At 42.9% G+C, this 18,884-nt stretch overlaps 3 protein-coding genes across 3 annotated transcripts; 1 reads left to right on the top strand and 2 right to left on the bottom strand.

Moving 5' to 3' along the window:
• Positions 1 to 402: 402 nt before the first annotated feature.
• LOC101746156 (uncharacterized) lies at positions 403 to 2,617 on the bottom strand. Its single transcript, XM_062675488.1, has 4 exons — positions 2,353 to 2,617; positions 2,070 to 2,276; positions 1,713 to 1,859; positions 403 to 717 (listed from the first exon to the last, which is right to left on the bottom strand). The coding sequence occupies exons 1-4, from the start codon at positions 2,488 to 2,490 to the stop codon at positions 505 to 507; spliced, it is 705 nt and encodes a 234-aa protein (XP_062531472.1). The 5' UTR covers positions 2,491 to 2,617; the 3' UTR covers positions 403 to 504.
• Positions 2,618 to 4,035: 1,418 nt separating this feature from the next.
• Positions 4,036 to 6,430, top strand: RpS13 (ribosomal protein S13). The gene is given in 3 exon segments (NM_001098284.1): positions 4,036 to 4,093; positions 4,248 to 4,375; positions 6,103 to 6,430. Coding segments are annotated over 3 exon segments (456 nt in total). The 5' UTR covers positions 4,036 to 4,070; the 3' UTR covers positions 6,408 to 6,430.
• A 914-nt stretch (positions 6,431 to 7,344) lies between these two features.
• LOC101743650 (TM2 domain-containing protein CG11103) lies at positions 7,345 to 8,643 on the bottom strand. Its single transcript, XM_004930647.5, has one exon. The coding sequence runs from the start codon at positions 8,021 to 8,023 to the stop codon at positions 7,472 to 7,474; it is 552 nt and encodes a 183-aa protein (XP_004930704.1). The 5' UTR covers positions 8,024 to 8,643; the 3' UTR covers positions 7,345 to 7,471.
• Between the last annotated feature and the right edge of the window lie 10,241 nt (positions 8,644 to 18,884).

Below are 18,884 nucleotides of genomic sequence, written 5' to 3'. Positions count from 1 at the left end.
TATCCCCAGACCGACGAATTTCAAATCTTTGTTGAGCCTTGTACATACAACTTTTGTAAATATTTTATGTGAATATGTTCACCAGAATAACATTAGACTATAAGTTGTTTGTCCTTACAAATCTTCTGACAATCTGTTCTGTAACATATATATATGTATGTATATGTATGTATATATACATATATTATTTGTCCTGTTTTAGGTAAGTAATTCAACAGTTGATTACTTTGTAAAATAATAATAATTAAAATTGATGTGACCTTGTGCAATCACGAAGCCCACCCAACAAAAAACAATCAAACCACACCAAAAGACATCTGAGCATAACCAAAACCACAGACTCTATAAAACTTGACTTTGGCGAAATCAAAAAGGACCGCCATTACAAAAGAAAATGAAATGGACAATGTAATGAGTTTTATGTAGCCATATTTATAGCTGATAACTTTAAAACAATTCACAGAGAAATGGGCGTTTATATTATTCTATGAGGGCTTTAAATGACTAAGCCAACTTAAAGAGCCTGTCTTTATAACGAAGCTCTCCTCTTCGGATCTTCTGTTCGCGCTCAGTACGATCATTCCATATCAAGACACCTAATGTGCACATAGGTACTATGATCGTTAAAATAGCAAACCTCGCTGTTCTAAAACACGGTTTGAAATATTCCACTTGACAGCTCTTCATTGACAAAAACCTTTGGATGGCCGGATCAAACTGAAATAATTTAATTATGATACTGAAATAATTTAATTATGAATTATTGAATTATTTTTGTTAACATAGCTCGTTAGAGGAAGAGAGGCTGCCCCAGAACAACTTGGCGTCGCTCGGTAGAGCAGGAGCTAGGGGTCTTGGGCATGACGTGGGAGGAGCTAGAACAGACTACCCAAGACCGATGTAAATGGAAAAATTTGATTCAAGCCCTACACCCCTAAGAGTAATAGGAAGGAATGATGATGATGATGATGATGAACATAACTCGTGAGGCAATATGGTTGTTGATATAATACTGCATCTATAGATTTGTCAAAAGTATCTACACTGGAATGTACTATTAAAAAATTTAAATATAATCAAAACTAAACATGTATTATTATAGCATTTTAAACGATGAAAGGAAATAGTGGGTGATATTGCCATATCTTGCCACACATCTCACATCTTTTATGGCAGCAGGGTCATGATCATTATATTATTATGCAGTTTGTTGTTATTGATTAAACAACCATCCCAATATAACAAGTATTTTCCAATATAGTCATTTCCAAAAGGATTCATACGCATAGGATACAAATAGTAGAGGATATTGGGATTTATTCAACACAGCTACCCACACCATGCAGACATGTGGGACATATGGATTATCAATATCCAGACACACTAGTTTCTTTGGAAACTTAGATCAGTTCTTCTGCCCATTGCACTATCAATAGTAAGATCTACTAAGACTACAGTGGTAGTCATCTAAAGGCCACTTATCAAAGCTAGCTTTATGGCAAAATGTAATCACTTCATTATAGTATTGTAAATACTCTCTTTTCAGTGAAATTATATAATTTTGTTCCATGTTTTGTGAGACTACATCATCCAGTGTCAGCGAGTTTCCATATATGTACCATGGGCATCCGTTACATTAACAGGAGGTTGGTTGGTCATCTGGTAATATAGTGATCAAATATAAACAGATGACCAATAAAATAGTTACTTACAACATAACCAGCCTCTTGAGAGTGTTTACAAGGATCACTTTTTAGTTTCAGAAATTCCTGCCTAAATTTAGCTCTCCTTTCTATTTGTTTCAGAATTATTTTGCAATCAGTCTCTGAAAAACCATATCCAGACATTTTTGTAAAAACACAAGTTCAATGTTCTGTGTTGTAATTAAATCACTGAAATATGAAACGTATATAAGTCTATGAATTAAATACACTGACTTTTTCTTAAAAATGACAGTTTAACCTGACAGTAATATAAGAGCACTAAAGAGGTGAAGAATATAATACAAAACTTTAACATTATATTTACTATATATTTTCTATTGTGTACAAGTTCATCAGTGATTAAGCTAGCTTGAAGAGTCTGTCTTTGTAACGGAGCTCTCCACTGCGAATCTTCTGTTCACGCTGCGTTCTCTCGTTCCATATCAAGGTACCAAATGTAAACATGGGTACAACAATAACAAAAAATCCAAACAAACTAGTTCGCTTGTTTACGGTAAAATATTCAAACTGTGTTACTTTCATGGACAGAAACCTTTGCAATGCTGTGTCGAACTGTAAAAAAACAATATTAGTGCAATGGTAAACATAAACTTTAGGGAGAAAAAAAATTACGTAATTGAACACTTACAACATAACCAGCCTCCGAAGCGTTTTTCCAGGGGTTTGTTCTTTGTTTCAAGAACTCCCGTCTCATTTCAGCACGCCTTGAGGCTTGGGTTTTAATAAGGTTGAGTTCTGCATCAGATAAGCCGTAGTTATTTGCCATATTTACAGTCAATTACCGAATTTAATCGGCAATTCGTAATGAAAACTATCTGGAATGGACCTATTTTCATAGACTTATTTGATTGAGGCAAGTTTATAGGTTGGTTGGTAGTATGAAGTTTGAAGTACTTGACATTGACAGCACAATGTTTTTTTTATTCTTGATCAGCAGATGAACTTGCGGCTCACTTGGCATTAAGTGGTTCCGAAGCTCGCCCGACGAATAGACACAATCGAATTAAAACTTCGTTTTGAAGTACACAATGCCGAATTATGCTGAAGCTTAATTGGAACGTGAATTAGTTTTCAAATGCATCAGCAGAGTGCGCTAAGTACAGTGTTGAAAAAAAAAAAACATGGAGTTAGCAACCTCATTAATGTATAAATAATGTGGTAAACAATAATAATTGGTTGAAAACTATTTACGGTTATTTTAAGTAATTTGGATTTTGATTATTTCATTACATTTTTTTACCTTTTGAGTAATTTTTTAAAATGTGTTCTAAGAAAATTATATACTTTTTAATAGAATCATCTTATCCAGATGATAGTGATGACGATGATTTATCGAGTGCTCCAAGCTTAAATCAATCAATTATTTCATTATCAAGTGATATATTTATTGAAAATATATATGATAATGAAACAGATGAGTTATTTGAGCCATTAATAAAATATCTGATGACAGGCAGTACTTTTGAGAGTGCTCGATTGTGCGAAGCGTTACTGTAGTTGGAACATTCAACGTTGAGCATTATGCCGCATAATGCGTTCTAGTGCTGTAATTGGAAAACTACCTTTGTCATCCTTAAGTAAATTAAGCTTTTCCGTGACAGTAATGCGACACAGTAACTCTCTTAACATTACTGCCGTCGACAACCTTGACGCACAAGTAGCAATCTACCAATGCCTTTTCTGTTGAATCAAGCCATGTGGGCTTAATTTTATTGAATTTTATTGAAGATTGAAATAATTAAGAAAGAGGAGAGTGTTAAGATGAGGGCTGATGGAGGAGAATGGAATAGAAAAAATCGCTGTGCCGACCCCACCTGGTGGGACAAGGTAGAGACAAAAAAGTAAAAGACTAATGGTAGTATTTCAAAATTGTTTGTTGCATTTTTTTTAAATCTCATAAACCATAAAGAGTTTGTATTAGCTAACCATTAAGTCGTGATATAAATATGTAGGCAATTACCTTAAAAATTCTCGTATTTCATCAATTTTGAGTTTTTTAATTTATCCTATTTAGAATTTAGAAAAAAATAAAAGTTTTTTTAAAAAGACGAGATTTTAAAATTTGACACTTAGCACCTTTAATACTTTAGCTTCTATTACAAGTACTGAAGTACGTAATAATTATTAATTATTTATACATAATGAATACTTTTATTTTGTATTATTTTTCTTAATTTCAATTTGTATGTATTTCCTAAGTTTCACTTTCTTTAATGGTTGGCCATTTCCTGTATCATTGACATGTCAAGCCTGGCAATACTGTCACTAGTTTGTCTTCCGGCAGCCATCTTTTTGGATTCTCTTGTTGTCGTTGTCAGATCGGCGATTTAGTAAAAAGCCGCAAACATGGGTCGTATGCACGCTCCTGGGTAAATATATGTGTTATTAAGAGTGTAAAATTAGTTTTCAAGATGTGTAATAAGCATAAATTATACATTTCGTGTTTCGTATGATGAAAACATAACCTTTTAGTCGTGTTCACCACATGGCCTCAATGGATATGTGAAATTTTGATGTTTTCAGTAAGGGTATCTCCCAGTCGGCGCTGCCTTACCGCCGCAGTGTCCCTACCTGGTTGAAATTGACTGCCGACGATGTAAAGGAACAAATTTACAAACTTGGAAAGAAGGGTCTCACTCCCTCACAAATTGGTAAGTTATAATTCAACCAAGTATCAGCAATATTGAATATAAAATTTATTTAATGCATTCCGTCGAGCAGGTATGAATAAACGGCACAGTGGAAAATATGATCGACTTTTGTGCAAATAATTTCAAGGCTGATAGGCTTTCTCATAAATCTCCAATGTCCAAAGTTACATTACACCTAATTTGTAAAATTAATTAATAACTATGGGGCAAAAGAAAATGTATAAATATCTACTTTAATCCTGAAACCTATGTATTAGTAAATGGAACCATTATTAATGTATTCATAAATAATTGCTAATGTTAGGGAATACGCATATATAATATGTAATAATTCCATAATATTATAAGTTTGTTACAAAATGGCTGCTAGGATCTAGTTAACATGAATCAAACCTAAATGTTTACATCATCATGTTCATCATTCATCATACTAGATTGAAGGGAAACAGTGAGACAATGTCCATTTGGAAAATATGGATTACTAACAAAATATAACCCTACCCTTTATTAAAAAAACCATTATGCCAATGATATTTAAACTACAAATACATATACTATTTATTAGTGACTACTCTATTAAGTCATGTGCGATGTTCCTAGCCTTAGAACTGTTTAAAAAAGTTAGCACAATTACTATTCTCAATTTTTTTTTTTTTTTTACTGTGTAGAACAGTGAAAGAGCTCACGGCTCAGCTAAAGTTAAATGCTTATCAGAATCTATGCTGTAAAGATATAAATACTGTACTGCATCTGAAAGTTCAGATATGAGGTCAGTCTCGAGTTAATTGTAAATCAGCTGAGCCATATTTCAATGCTTGCTTGCATTGAGGTAGAAATGGCAGATTTTTTATTCCTTAGATAGGTGGACGAGCTCACAGCCCACCTGGTGTTAAGTGGTTATTGGAGCCCATAGACATCGACAACGTAAATGCGCCAACCAACTTGAGATATAAGTTCTAAGGTCTCAAGTATAGTTACAACGGCTGCCCCACCCTTCAAACCAAAATGCATTACTACTTCATGGCAGAAATAGGCGGGGTGGTGTACCTACCCGCGCGGACTTATAAGAGGTCCTACCACCAGTAAACGTAAATGTAATAATCATGTTTTTTTTTTTTTTTTTTTTATTGCTTCGATGTGTGGACGAGCTCACAGCCCACCTGGTGTTAAGTGGTTATTGGAGCCCATAGACATCGACAACGTAAATGCGCCAACCAACTTGAGATATAAGTTCTAAGGTCTTAAGTATAGTTATAACGGCTGCCCCACCCTTCAAACCAAAATGCATTACTACTTCACGGCAGAAATAGGCGGGGTGGTGTACCTACCCGCGCGGACTTATAAAGAGGTCCTACCACCAGTAAACATAAATGTAATAATCATGTTACCTACCTGAATAAGCTCACATTACAAGTTAAACTGTAGCTGTTACTACTCCACTCATGGAAATCTTGTCAAAGTTTCAAATATCAGTATTTCATCAATCATCATCATATTTAGATTTAAAACTCGAGGATCTTATATGTTATTTCTACATTAATTAGTAGAATGAGTGTGAGGCCATCTGGTAGGAAATGGTAAATGTAACAATGCTAAGCCTACCAACTGAAATTATAAAAATTTAGAGGGTTAATTCTGATAACTGCTCAACAAGATAATTTGCTTTTATAACAAATATTAAAATAAAAAAGGATAAAGCTCATAACAACCATATTTTTTATTTCCAGGTGTAATGCTGAGGGATTCACATGGAGTTGCCCAAGTAAGATTCGTAACTGGCAAAAAGATCCTCCGTATCATGAAGGCAATGGGTCTAGCTCCTGACTTACCGGAGGATCTTTACTACCTGATCAAGAAAGCTGTTGCAATGAGAAAGCACTTGGAACGCAACAGGAAAGACAAAGACAGCAAATTCAGGCTTATTTTAGTAGAGTCCAGGATTCACAGACTGGCCCGTTATTACAAAACTAAGAGTGTGCTTCCTCCTAACTGGAAATATGAGTCTAGCACTGCTTCAGCTCTTGTGGCTTAAGTTTTAATAAATAATTTAAAAAATAAATGGTCTATTTATTTTGTTCACCTAACTAAATCCAATTTAATCTGATTTCACAAGTTTGTCTTTTCCAATTGAGCTGTATTGTTTTACATTTAAGTGTTTATTAATAATATTTAATAAACATAGTTTATTCAGGGTTCAAATATGATTAGTAAATTATTGAAGAAAAAAATGTGTGCGTGTACTAGTGTACACACGTAAGAAGTGAAACTTGTTTATGGCCTTATTTTTCGAAAAATGATCTACATGCAACTTTCTAGAAATTGGTTAAATAAAGTTAAATTAGATAAAGTTTAAACAAAAGGATTTTATTATCATAGACATGAATACAAAAAAGTTAAATTAGATAAAGTTTAAACAAAAGGATTTTATTATCATAGACATGAATACAAAACAGATGGCGCGTAACGGAAAAAAGTGACGCGTAACCGAAAAATGTGACGGTAAATTTTTTTCCAACGCCGATAAGGAAGTTTCACTTCAAAAAACTTCAAATGATACAATTGTTTATGTAGGTACCTTAATAAAAATTTCAACCTACCCCTGAAGTGATCCTTGTGCACACAGCCTTTGTGGAAATTGATGTCTACACTTTGTGAGCAACTAAAACATTAACATCCTTATATCAAAAAGCAACATTAAAAAAGAGTAGTCACTGTGATCAATCACTAGAATCAGTTTTGAACTATGTATACATTGCCTTGTATCTAAAAAAATTATCCCTACACTTTTCTCACTGCTGCTTGGATTTTGGAGCCATGGAAAAATCATTGCAGATAGAAACTAAAAAGTTTTGGCAACACATTACAGTATAACAGACACATTAGTTAACAATATTTAGGTCCTAATACTCTAGTAATGTTCGCGACATTTAGTGTCGATTTTCAAGCATGAAATGCTAAAAAAACATCAGTTTATTATTATTTATTTATTAATAATAAAATATCACAAGAAGGTTCAGTATAATAATTATATTCATTTAACTATAACAATAATGAATCAATTTCATTTTTGATGAAATTCCATATATACAGGTATTATTAAACATATGGATTCCAATTACTACCATCTTCAGGGTGTAGGCTGTTGGTAATCAATAACACTACATCAACGATCCACCAAATACCAAGCCCTCCTAGGGTCAAAAGTTTCCCCACAGCTGTTCCTGTTTGACCAAGACAAAATCTATCCATACCTAGGAATCCTAACAAGATGCTATAAATCAAGGTGGTCGTAAAGTAATGTCCAGAGTATCGCACACACGGGAAACCGTCACGCGGAAAGCTTCGACTGCCATAACATTCAATTCCATCCAAGGCTTTACACTGAACTTTAGCTTTCTCAACTTGATCATATCGGACACCTCCAAATTTGACGCAACCATGGCCTGTGGCTTGCCGGGCGGTGTGATTCCCTTTATGGTCGATAGGTTCGTCGCAATCTAGGAATTCCAGCGGTAGATATGAACATTTAACTAAAGGACCGAGTGGCCTATATGGTTCTTTTGAAATTGGATCGCTTTCAGATTTTGCCTTAATTATCCCTGTTATAAACAATACTGTTACAGCTGTTGACTTTGTTATCAGTGCCATTATATCACCATAAACATTGTATTCAAATGTATTTCAACAAATAGAACTCACTATGTCAATATAACATTTTACGTCAATAAACATGCCAAAAAAACTAGGTATATACCATAGACCTATACATAGATTATACACTTATGGACCTATATACTGTCCGCGCGCGAGCTCCGAGGATTTTTATGTTGACGTAATGAGCTAGTGTTGTATTAGTCGATATTGCGCTATCGATACTAACACATCGGTTTGACTCTGATTCCTTGGGAACAGGGACGCTGCTTGTTATGGGACGCAACCTGTAGCTGTACGTACGCGGCGTGTCATTTATCTGGGACCCGACAATGTGCGGGCTTTGCTGCTGAGGCGTCGGCTAAAACGAAGCATGCCAAGTACGATGCTCTGAAATCTACATACCTGTTTGTTCAAGTGGCAGTGGAAACGACGGGTGTGTGGAGTTCGGAGGCCAAAAAGTTTATTGCCGCAATTGGCCACCGCCTCAGAGGGCAGGGCCACGATCCTCGGTCTGGGTCGTACCTGGTTCAGAGATTATCCATTGCCATACAGCGTGGCAATGCTGCTAGCGTAATGGGTACTTTCGGGCCGGGTGCGATCCAGAGTGGCTTGTTTGACTAGCCGATGCCTACGCGCGCATTGCTGTTAGCGTGCACCTTTATGTTACTTATGACGACGCTTGCAGCTGAAAGTAAGTATTGTACTTTTTGACGAAGCATGTTGCTGATAACTTTATTTCTGTAATCTGACGAAGCATGTTGCGGATAATAACATGTACTTTTAGGTTAGGAATATTGTGTTCCTTTTTTTTATAATAAATAAATTTAATTTAGTTAATTATTTTATTTTTTTAAAGTGTTATATTCTTTCTTAAGCCTCCGTGAGAGTGTAAATTATAAAATTGTTTTATGAGGGTATTATGTACTTGAAATAAAATAAAATAAACAATTGATCAAGTATGAATTTCATTTAATGAACTGATTTTTATTGAACAAAATGAACGTGAAATCTTATTAATTACTCTTGCAATCAGATTAATCAGTAGTTGAAGAATTTGATGTACTCTCCTTTTGATGTCACTCTCCTCACATACTTCAATAATAAATGATTCGACAACAACCTCCATTAAGCCATCCTTTTGCCAGTAATATTCCTCTAATGCTAAGACATGTTTATTATGCTAGTGCTCGCCATTCCTTTTTCATCAAATTAAATAGCTATTTGTGCAAACAAAAAGACTTATAAGTGTAAGACTATTTATATTAGAAATCACCCGTAATTAACGCTGCTATCGCAAAATTAAAAACAACGAGTCGGTAAGCGTACTCTCACGTTAAGGTCAACACTAGTACTGGGAGAGTGCGGGGTATGAAGCGACAGTCAGGCTCGGTGCACGCCCGCCCGCTTCTCAGCCCCCGAATCCTCGGAGCTCGCGCGCGGAGTATAGTAGGGACACGACATATTGTTCTATACGTACAATTGCTTATATAAATAGCACCAATTTTGAAGGTACACACATAAACATATATCTATCTCGTTCTTACTCAGCACTTTAACTCGCAGGAAAACAATATAACAGTATTTCAGTGCGTACATAAAATGAAACATTAATATACGTAAATGTCCCCGTCTCCGTCTATTGAGGCCGAAAATCCACCATGTTGAGCGCACCAAATGTCATTGTCACGTCAGTTCGGCCGTCTGTTTTGGGTTGTACATTATTTATTGACTTTGATATCGATTTAATATGATTGCTTACATAAAATTTCATATTTTATCATGCTTAAAACATACAAAAATAATAATTAAAACGTATTTTATAGGATCTCAAGAAAGTCGATGCCCCAAAACTATTATCTATATATATTTAAATTCATTATGGAGCCCTCATCCGAAAAATCGGACACCATTTTACAGTCGGAATCTATTGATCATGACACTAATCATAAATACCTCTTTAAAATATATCATCAAAACATATTTAGACATTCTCTTTCGATATTTCGGGAAAAAGGCTACCGACAAAATCTCTTCGGAACTATTTAAATAAAATAGTTTTATTCTGCAGTGAGTAAAACACTATTGTAAATTCGTTAAATATTTAATAATTAAGTGAGTTTAGAGAGGAAGTCACAAGGAATGACGTTTGTAATTAATGAATAAATGTTCTGTAGGTGTTTTTTTTCACACGGTCCCTTGATAAGTTTAGAATTTGAATCACTCTCAAGTGAAAGTGATTCAAATGGTACGGCGCATCTTCCTTGAGGTGCGCTGCGGTAGTGTGTTACGGACTTTAGAGTCAGCAAAACAATTAAAATAGATTGTAATAGTCTAAGAAAAACACGTACTCAAAATACGATAACATTTAGCATGCTAGAAATGGGCAGATGGCACTATACTACGCCATATCTTTATTTTTTGCGACAAACGACAACTTTATAAAATCAGTGAAGCAACTTTTAAAAATTATCATATCTTTTACTTGGCAAATTCGAAGGACGAACTTGTCTTAGTTTCACACATCTAAATCTTATCATATTTGCACATAACAATATACCTACTTACTTCCCATTAAAGTATAAATTCTACAAATAAATAATACTCAACAATATTTAAAATAAAATGAGCCAAGAACGTTTATCGATAAAACCTGATAATATTGAAATCTTTTGTACAGCACTAAAACCGCCATGTTTTGTGGTCAGATGACGTCACAGTGGCACGAATTTTTTGTTGACGTTTCATTGACATTTTGGAGACCCCAACTTCCGAATGGAATGGTTGCTTCAATGATTGGTTCCATCGTATGGAAAAATGTGTCAAATTTCGCGGAGAATACTTCGAAAAGCAATAAATACATTTTTAAATAGTAATGTTGTGTCACTTCGTTATTTCCCGAAATTTTCAGTGCCGCCTTCGTAAATCACTGTTATTACACATTTAAACCTGAAGAAACACTAAATAGACAAAATAAAACAAATCACACAACTTCACTCCTTACGTTCCCGCAAAAAAGTACTTATAAAAACTAGTTTGTACATGACAACTGGCGGGTTATTTTTTAAGCTTAGTTAATACTTTAAACAAACATCGATAAAAACTTATTTTTTTAAACCGTGGTGTCTTTAAAGTAATAAAAATGTGCTGATTGGTGTTTTGGAAAATAAGTAGATTCTCCGCAGCTGCGCCTTACAGAGAAATACCGCGAAAGATAGTGATGAGGAAATACGTAGTTGAAATGTTGAAAAAACATTGGAGTGCTGTCTACGAATAAATAATCAGGAAGTCTAACTCGGAACAAATTTCCCAAAAAAAAGTGGCCCCACTTGAAACCAAAACGACGCGACGTATGAAACAAAAACCAATCACAACTGAGGTTGGAAATAAACATTATTTGCGATTGGTTTGATTTCAAAACAAAAGCAGGGATTGGTTCATGCGCTTGCTGCAATGTCTGATATGACAGCGAGTCATAACAGCGTAGACGATGCTATGTAATAAGTGGACCTTATTACATAGCATCGTTGCGGTAGGCAGCGGCTTGGCTCTGCCCTTGGCATTGCTGAAGTCCATGGGCGACGGTAACCACTCACCATCAGGTGGGCCGTATGCTCGTCGCCTACAAAGGCAATAAAAAAAAAAGTTAATAATAAAACAGTATAATTGTATAATGTTTACATACTTGTTTTTTTTATGTAATAAACTCTATGTCCCTCGAAATATTTTTAATTTATTAAGTTTTTGCCTAGAAGACCTTAAAAACGAATCTTTTTTCGCAATGTAGGGAAGACGGATTCTGAGAAATTCAACCATTACACGTTTTATAATAAAAATGAAATGGTCATTATTTGTCTGATGACTGTTTTTCAGTAAGCGCACAATATCTTCATTGTCAATTATTTTAGAAAAACACTGTAAATATTACTGTCAGAATACTTGTTCGAGTAAGTGATTTTCTGTTATCACGTATTTTCATTATCTGTCTTATTGGTGTTTCTATGCATGTGCATATTTTATACAACACCACAGATGGGTACGAGAGTCCACCCAAATCTTCGAAACTAATCAGATTGTGAAAATACAATTTTTCATTAGCAGGTAGCAATGATAAGCATTCTGGACAGTTTTTTTTATTGCCGTATAGGCAAACGAACATACGGCCCACTTGATGGTGAGTGGTTACCGTCGCTCATGGACGTCAGCAATGCCAGGGGCAGAGCCAAGCCGCTGCCTACCGTTTAATACTCTCCACAAGCCTCGTTTGAAGAAGGACATGTCATAGCGCTCGGGAAATACCGTGGAGGGGAGCTCATTCCATAGCCGGATGGTACCTGACAAAAAAGATCTCTGGAAACGCACTGTGGATGAACATAGTGGCTCAAAGTAGTATGGATGAACTCTACTCCGGTGGAGGGCGGTGCGATGGTAAAAACGAGATGTCGGTATCATCTTGAACAATTCTTCAGAGCATTCCCCATGGAACATACGGTACAGAATACAGAAGGAACCGAAGTCCCTCCGCAGACCCAGAGGTTCCAAACGATCCGTGAGAATGGGATTATCGACAATCCGAACGGCCCTCCTCTGTATGGAGTCAAATGGAAGAAGCTGGTATTTGGGAGCCCCGGCCCAGAGATAGGCGCAGTACTCCAAGCGAGGCCGGACTTGTGCTTTATAAAGCAAAAGCCTCTTGGAAGGCTATAGGGATACTCCTTGGAATTGCGACGCCATGACAAAGGGGTCCTTTTTCGCAGTGAACGCGCAAACCTGTGTCTTCAACGGGTTGAATTGAACCAAATTCAATTCACCCCACTCGGAGGCTCGCCCCAGAGAGCACTCTACTTCAGACACAAGTTTTGATCGTCTTTCTTGCACCACGCTCCGTGAGAGACTCTGATGGCCGATATATCGCGCATCCCCCGTGCTGTCATCCGCATGGTAATGCATGCCATCAATAGACATCATGTCATTGATATACAAGATGAAAAGCGTAGGAGAGAGCACCGGACCTTGTGGAACGCCAGCGTTAATGGTCATGGTATCAGAGCAGTCACCGTCTAGAACGACCGTGACGCTCCGCCCATCCAAAAAGCTAGCGATCCACTTGCAGAGCCCCTCGGGGATTCCGTAAGCTGGTAGCTTCGACAGAAGTGCCCTATGCCAGACCCTGTTGAAGGCCTTCGCGATATCAAGGCTCACAGCGAAAGCCTCGCCCTTGCTCTCCAAGGCTTCAGCCCACCTGTGAGTAAGGTATACAAGAAGATCGCCAGCTGAGCGACCGTGACGAAAACCGTACTGTCGGTCACTGATCAGCTGGCGATCTTCAAGATACTTCAGGAGTTGTGTATTTATTATTCGCTCCATCACCTTGGAAAGCAAGGAAGTTATCGCGATAAGCCTATAGCTCGATGGGTCCGACCGGTCACCCTTCTTGGGGATAGGGTGGACATAGGCAGTCTTCCATGAAGACGGAACCCTGTTAGTACTTTACAAGAGGCGATACAAACGCGTTAGCGCAGCTGTCAACTCAGGGGCGCACGTTTTCAAAACCACTGCAGGAATGCAGTCTGGCCCACACGACTTATGAACGTCCAGGGCCCGGAGCTCCCGCCTGACTGTATACTGTGTAAAGCAGATCTCCGGCAGGAAACTATCACACCGGGGGATGTTCGGTGGTGTGGCACCCCCATCATCCATAGTCGAGTTCGAGGCGAAGAGTTTGACCAGAAGGTCAGCCTTCTCTTTCGCACTATGGGCCAGACTGTCATCGGACTTGCGTAGTGGTGGGAGACTAGACCTGCAGAAGTTACCTCCTGCAGCCTTAGCGAGTGACCAGAAAGCATGGCTCCCAGCGGGATAGCTCTTCAGTCGCTCGCCAATTCTGGCAACGTGCTCTGACTTCGCTTTGGCAATAGCCCTCTTATAGGACCTAGAAGCGGCGTTAAATTTCTGCCTTTCCTCTGAGGTAATAGGATCCCGACGTCTCCTGGCATCATTCCATGCCGCGTATGCGGACCGCTTGAGGCGTGCAGCGTCCCGACTGGCATTGTTATACCAGGGTCCACTCCGACCCCCGATGGGCACCTTGGAAGAAGGAATGAACAATTCCATCCCCCGAAGCACCACGTTTTTAAGTCGGTCCGCACAGACGTCAGGATCACCATAGGAAAAGCAGAGCCGCCCCCATGGGTGGGATGCGTAAAATTCACACAATCCATCCCAATCTGCTGACATATACCGCCAAACTCTTCGATACCCGGTCGTCGTTCGACGACCAGGACGAGAGATTGGTATCTCAGCACGGATAAGGCAGTGATCAGACGATCCCAGTGGAGTGTCGACCACCACACTGTATCCGGCCGGATCGGTGGCCAGCAGAAGGTCCAACAGAGAAGGTTCGCGCCCCTCGATATCTGGGACACGGGTGGGCTGTGACACCAGCTGGGAGAAGCCATAGGCCAAGGTAAAATCGTAGGCAGTTCGACCCGGGAGGTCAGTGGTTCTGGACCCCAACCACTCTTGGTGGTGAGCGTTAAAGTCTCCAAGAACCACCACCTCCGCAGATGGATACTGCTCAAGCACGCGGTTAATCCCCTCTTGCACATGCTCAGAGCCGAACCTGCATCTCTGCTGTGGGACCTGTACAGGCACGTGTAGATTCGGATACAGCCCCCGTGATTTACGCGCAGCCACAAGAGGGACAGGTCCCGTTGTTAGAGGCCCCGAAGACGGTGACAACAGACATCAGCCCGGACGAATACGCACACCCCAGCTTTACGCAGGAAGTTGTGCTCCAATACGTAGCCGGGGTATTCAAGGTATGAGGTATCGTCCAGAGCAGTTATCTGCGTCTCCGTTAAAAAAAGCAGGGCAGGCTACGCCGTCCCAAGGTGGTGGTGTACACCGTCAAGGTTGCTATGTAGGCCCCTGACATTGCTGAAATCCACATTAAATGTGGAATGGGGAACCGCCTGTAAAACCCTTTTTTTCTTTTTCGACTTCATTAATTAAGTTATTATATTTCCGGAGAGTAGGATTAGGAGAGGTAGGATGTTGTAGGTGCGATCGAGGCAACACCTGAATGAAGCGCGGAACATAGTACGTGCTCGACCACGGGTTGCGCACACACTTCTACTCCGCATGTTCCAGGCATCACAAAGACTCACCCCCAACAAGGAAGGGGAAAGGAAAGGAATAGAACTGCTAGGCTATTTGGCGGTGGACTTTAGTTGGAGGGTGGTCGCCAGCCAGTCGGACTACGTCCTTTTTTTTTTTTTTTTTTTTTTCGGGTAGAGGGCCGAACCTCCTACGAGGTCCCCGCGCAAATGGGGCGCGCGGGGTATGTGAGACTCAACGATCTGCATGGTGTTGTGAGCAGACCGCGGGCCCAAGGATTTTAGAGCCCACCCACTAAACGACTCCCCTGCACTCTTACACCCGACGTCCAATCCCCTCCGAGGTCAGAACCCGGATGAGGTAGGGGGGCTACCGCGGTCAACACTACAACCAGACGGCGCGGCTCACCCCAAGGACGCCCAGCCGACGGAGCCTTCGAGGCGAATCGAAGGCTCTGAAACGTCGGCCGTCTCGGTACGGCAGCCCGTCGGGCCGCCCAGACGGTGCCGCTGGTGTCCCGGAATACCCCGCTGGACCAGAACCAGCCTGCCGGGTCGGGACGCGATACACCGTCGACCGGTCGCTCTATTCACTCCACGGCAGCGCGCTAGAGTGCTGGTAGCGCGCCGCGCGGCCTCACCCCCTCAGGTCGCCCCTTGACCTTCACCGGGGGGAGACCGCCACCTACAGGGGCCGGGACGTACGGGCGTATTCCCGCCTCCGGCCCCCGGCTCGACGGCGACGGATCGGTGCGGAAAGGGAAGAGCTCTCCCTCTCTCGCTCCGCCGCCTCCTTCTGCGAGATGGTGGACTCGCAGAAGTCGAGCATCGCCTTCCAGGACGCATCGCTGCCGAGCATCGTAGCCACGACGCGCGGCAGCGAGAGGTCCTCTCCAATGACCGCGACGAGGGCGGCGCGTTGCTCGTCGAATCCAGAGCAACGCGCCAGCGTGTGTTCCGCTGTGTCATCCTCGTCGCGGTCCGCGCAGTGATGGCACTGCGCCGTCGGTTCCCTTCCGGCTATCTTGTGCAAGTACCGGCCAAAACAACCATGGCCGGTCAACATTTGCGTCAGCCGGAAGGTGAGGCATCCGCGGTCGCGGCCCACCCAGTCCGCGAGGACCGGACGGACCGCCTCGACGGTACGGAGGCCGGCCGACGGGTCCGCCAAGCGGCGAGACCACGCCTCCAGCACGGACCGCCGAGATTGGAGCCTCCGCGCTCGAACTACTCCTTCGCCGGGGCGCCCTTCCCCCCTAGAGCGGAGGTCGCTACGCCACCGGTAATCGGCAGCGAGCGCCTCCGCCTCCAGGTCCCAGGGTGGCGCCCCGGCGAGCAAGCACGCCGCCTCGAAGGAGACGGTGCGGTATCCTCGGATCGCCCTGACCGCGATCGCGCGCTGCGGACGTCGCAGCGCGGCGACGTTCTGGCGGGTCAGGGCGTGGCACCATACGGGCGCGCCGTATAGTGCCATCGACCGCACCACCCCCATGTAGAGGCGGCGCGCCACCTGATCGGGACCCCCGACGTTTGGAAGCAGCCGGCTCAAAGAGCCGGCCGTCGCCATCAATCGAGGGCCCAACTTCGCAAAGTGAGCGCGGAAGTTCCACCGACCGTCCAGTTCGAGGCCGAGGTACCGAAGACCAGTCACCCCGACCCCGACGCGGACGCCTCCGATCACGAGGTGGGCACCCAGAGGCGGCGCTCGTCCCGGCCCGTGGAATAACAGGGCCTGGGTTTTGTCGAGCGCCACCTCGAGCCCCAACCGTCGGATCCTAGTGACGACGTGTGCCACGCCTGCGCACGCCAGACGGGCAGACTCCCGGTAGTCCCTCCCCGGAGCCACGACCAGAGTGTCGTCAGCGTAGCAAATGACGCTCAGTCCGGGGAGGGGACCCCGTATGACGCCCCGCAGGACCCAGTCGTAGCCGATGTTCCACAGCAGGGGGCCCAGGACGGACCCCTGCGGAACACCGCGCTCGACGGGGAAGCGGTACATCGCCCCACCGTGTCCGATGCACTGGATCGACCTGCCCTCGAGGTAGGAGCCGATCAGTCGGCGGAGGTATGCGGGGACGCCGTGATACTCCAGCGCCCCCGCGATCACCGACCAGGGCAGGGTGTTGAAGGCGTTCCTTACATCTAAGGATAACGCCATCGCCACCCCGCCCCGGGATACGGCTTCGTCGGAGAGGGCCCTCACGCGCAGAATCGCGTCGATAGTCGAGCGGCCCTCTCTGAAGCCGTACTGCTCCGCCGAAAGATCGGGACCCGTCTCGGTCAGGTGCCGGACGATGCGGGCCGCGACGATCCTCTCGAGCATCTTGCCCGCTTCGTCCAGCAACACGATGGGGCGATAGCCCGCGGGTGAGTCCGCGGGGCGCCCGTCCTTCCGCAGAAGGACCAGTCTGCCCGTCTTCCATTTCGACGGGAACCGTCCCGACTCGAGGCACGCTTCGAAAAGCCCCCCGAGCCGGTCCCCTAGGGCCTCGAAGGCCAAGCTCCAGACCCGGCCGTGAACGCCGTCAGGGCCGGGGGCCGCGTCCTTCGCTCTCATTCTGGACACGGCCGCATGGATCTCCGCCCCCGTGATAGGGGGAGGGGGCTCCTCGGCAGCGGGAACGCTGGGGCGACGCGGTGGCGTGCCCCACGTGGCGTCCATCTGGGGGGGCTCAAAGTCCCCCCCTGCTGCCGGCGGGAAGAGTGCCGCAACAATTTCCCGCAGCTGCCGAGGCTGGAGCCGCTCGGTCACGGGGAGCGCCCACGGCTGCAGTTTCCTGCGAACCATCTTGTATGGGCGCCCCCAGGGATCTTCGTCGAGCGACTCCAGGAGAGTCTTCATGCTCTGCTTCTTGGCCTCGCCGATGGCCAGCTGCAGCGCCGTCTGCTTTTGACGACAGTCAGCGTGCAGCTGGGCCGCCGTCTCCGCGAACGCAGCGTCGCGACGACGGCGGCGGCGGTGGCGTGCGCTCCGGCGGCGCGCCCTCACGCACTCCTCGCGGAGTCTTGCGATCTCGGGCGACCACCAGAACGCACCCCCACGTGAGTCGGACTACGTCCTACCACCGAGATTGTTTTTGGCTCCCGTTTAGCACCACCCAGGGGTCACTTGTAGGGAAACGCGGGTTAAACCTACGGAAGCGGGAAGCACCAACCCCCAACCACCAAACCCCAAGTTGATTTTCGCAAAGCCGGCTATATAGCCTACAATTTGCTCCACTGTTTCTGGCAATTGAAAGCTAGCGTCCAGTATGTTTGATAGCGTGAATAGAGCATACTCTGCTGGTTTCCACAGGCATCCAGTTATATTCCTGTCTTTTTAACTTAACTGCAGCTATCCACTTCTTTTGCAGAACTCCATCGGCAGGAAAACTAAAAGAAAACAAATTAAGCAAAATCCATTATCGTTATAAAATTATCAAATTAAATATACCTATTTTATAATAAAAAATATTTTATCAATATACTTTTCAATACTTCACCGAGAAGAAAAAAATACAATCAAAAATTTACTGACTTCATGTTGCATAGTGTTAACCATCTCGGTTTATTAACATTTTTGCAAATCATTAAATAAAATTATAATTTTACTACTACTTACTAGTGAAAAGTGATCCCTGGCCATTTTAGCCTTGTATGGTTCCTGCACCACTTTACAAGACACGCTGGCATGATTATTGACAACACAATAATAAATAAAAATAGGAGACGTGCTCGCTTTCAAAAACAATATCCAACTA

Source organism: Bombyx mori, chromosome 23 (genome assembly GCF_030269925.1).
Source record: "Bombyx mori chromosome 23, ASM3026992v2".
Lineage (NCBI taxonomy): Eukaryota > Metazoa > Arthropoda > Insecta > Lepidoptera > Bombycidae > Bombyx > Bombyx mori.
The sequence above is the reverse complement of the archived record's forward strand: the minus strand, read 5'-3'. Positions and strand labels throughout refer to the sequence as shown.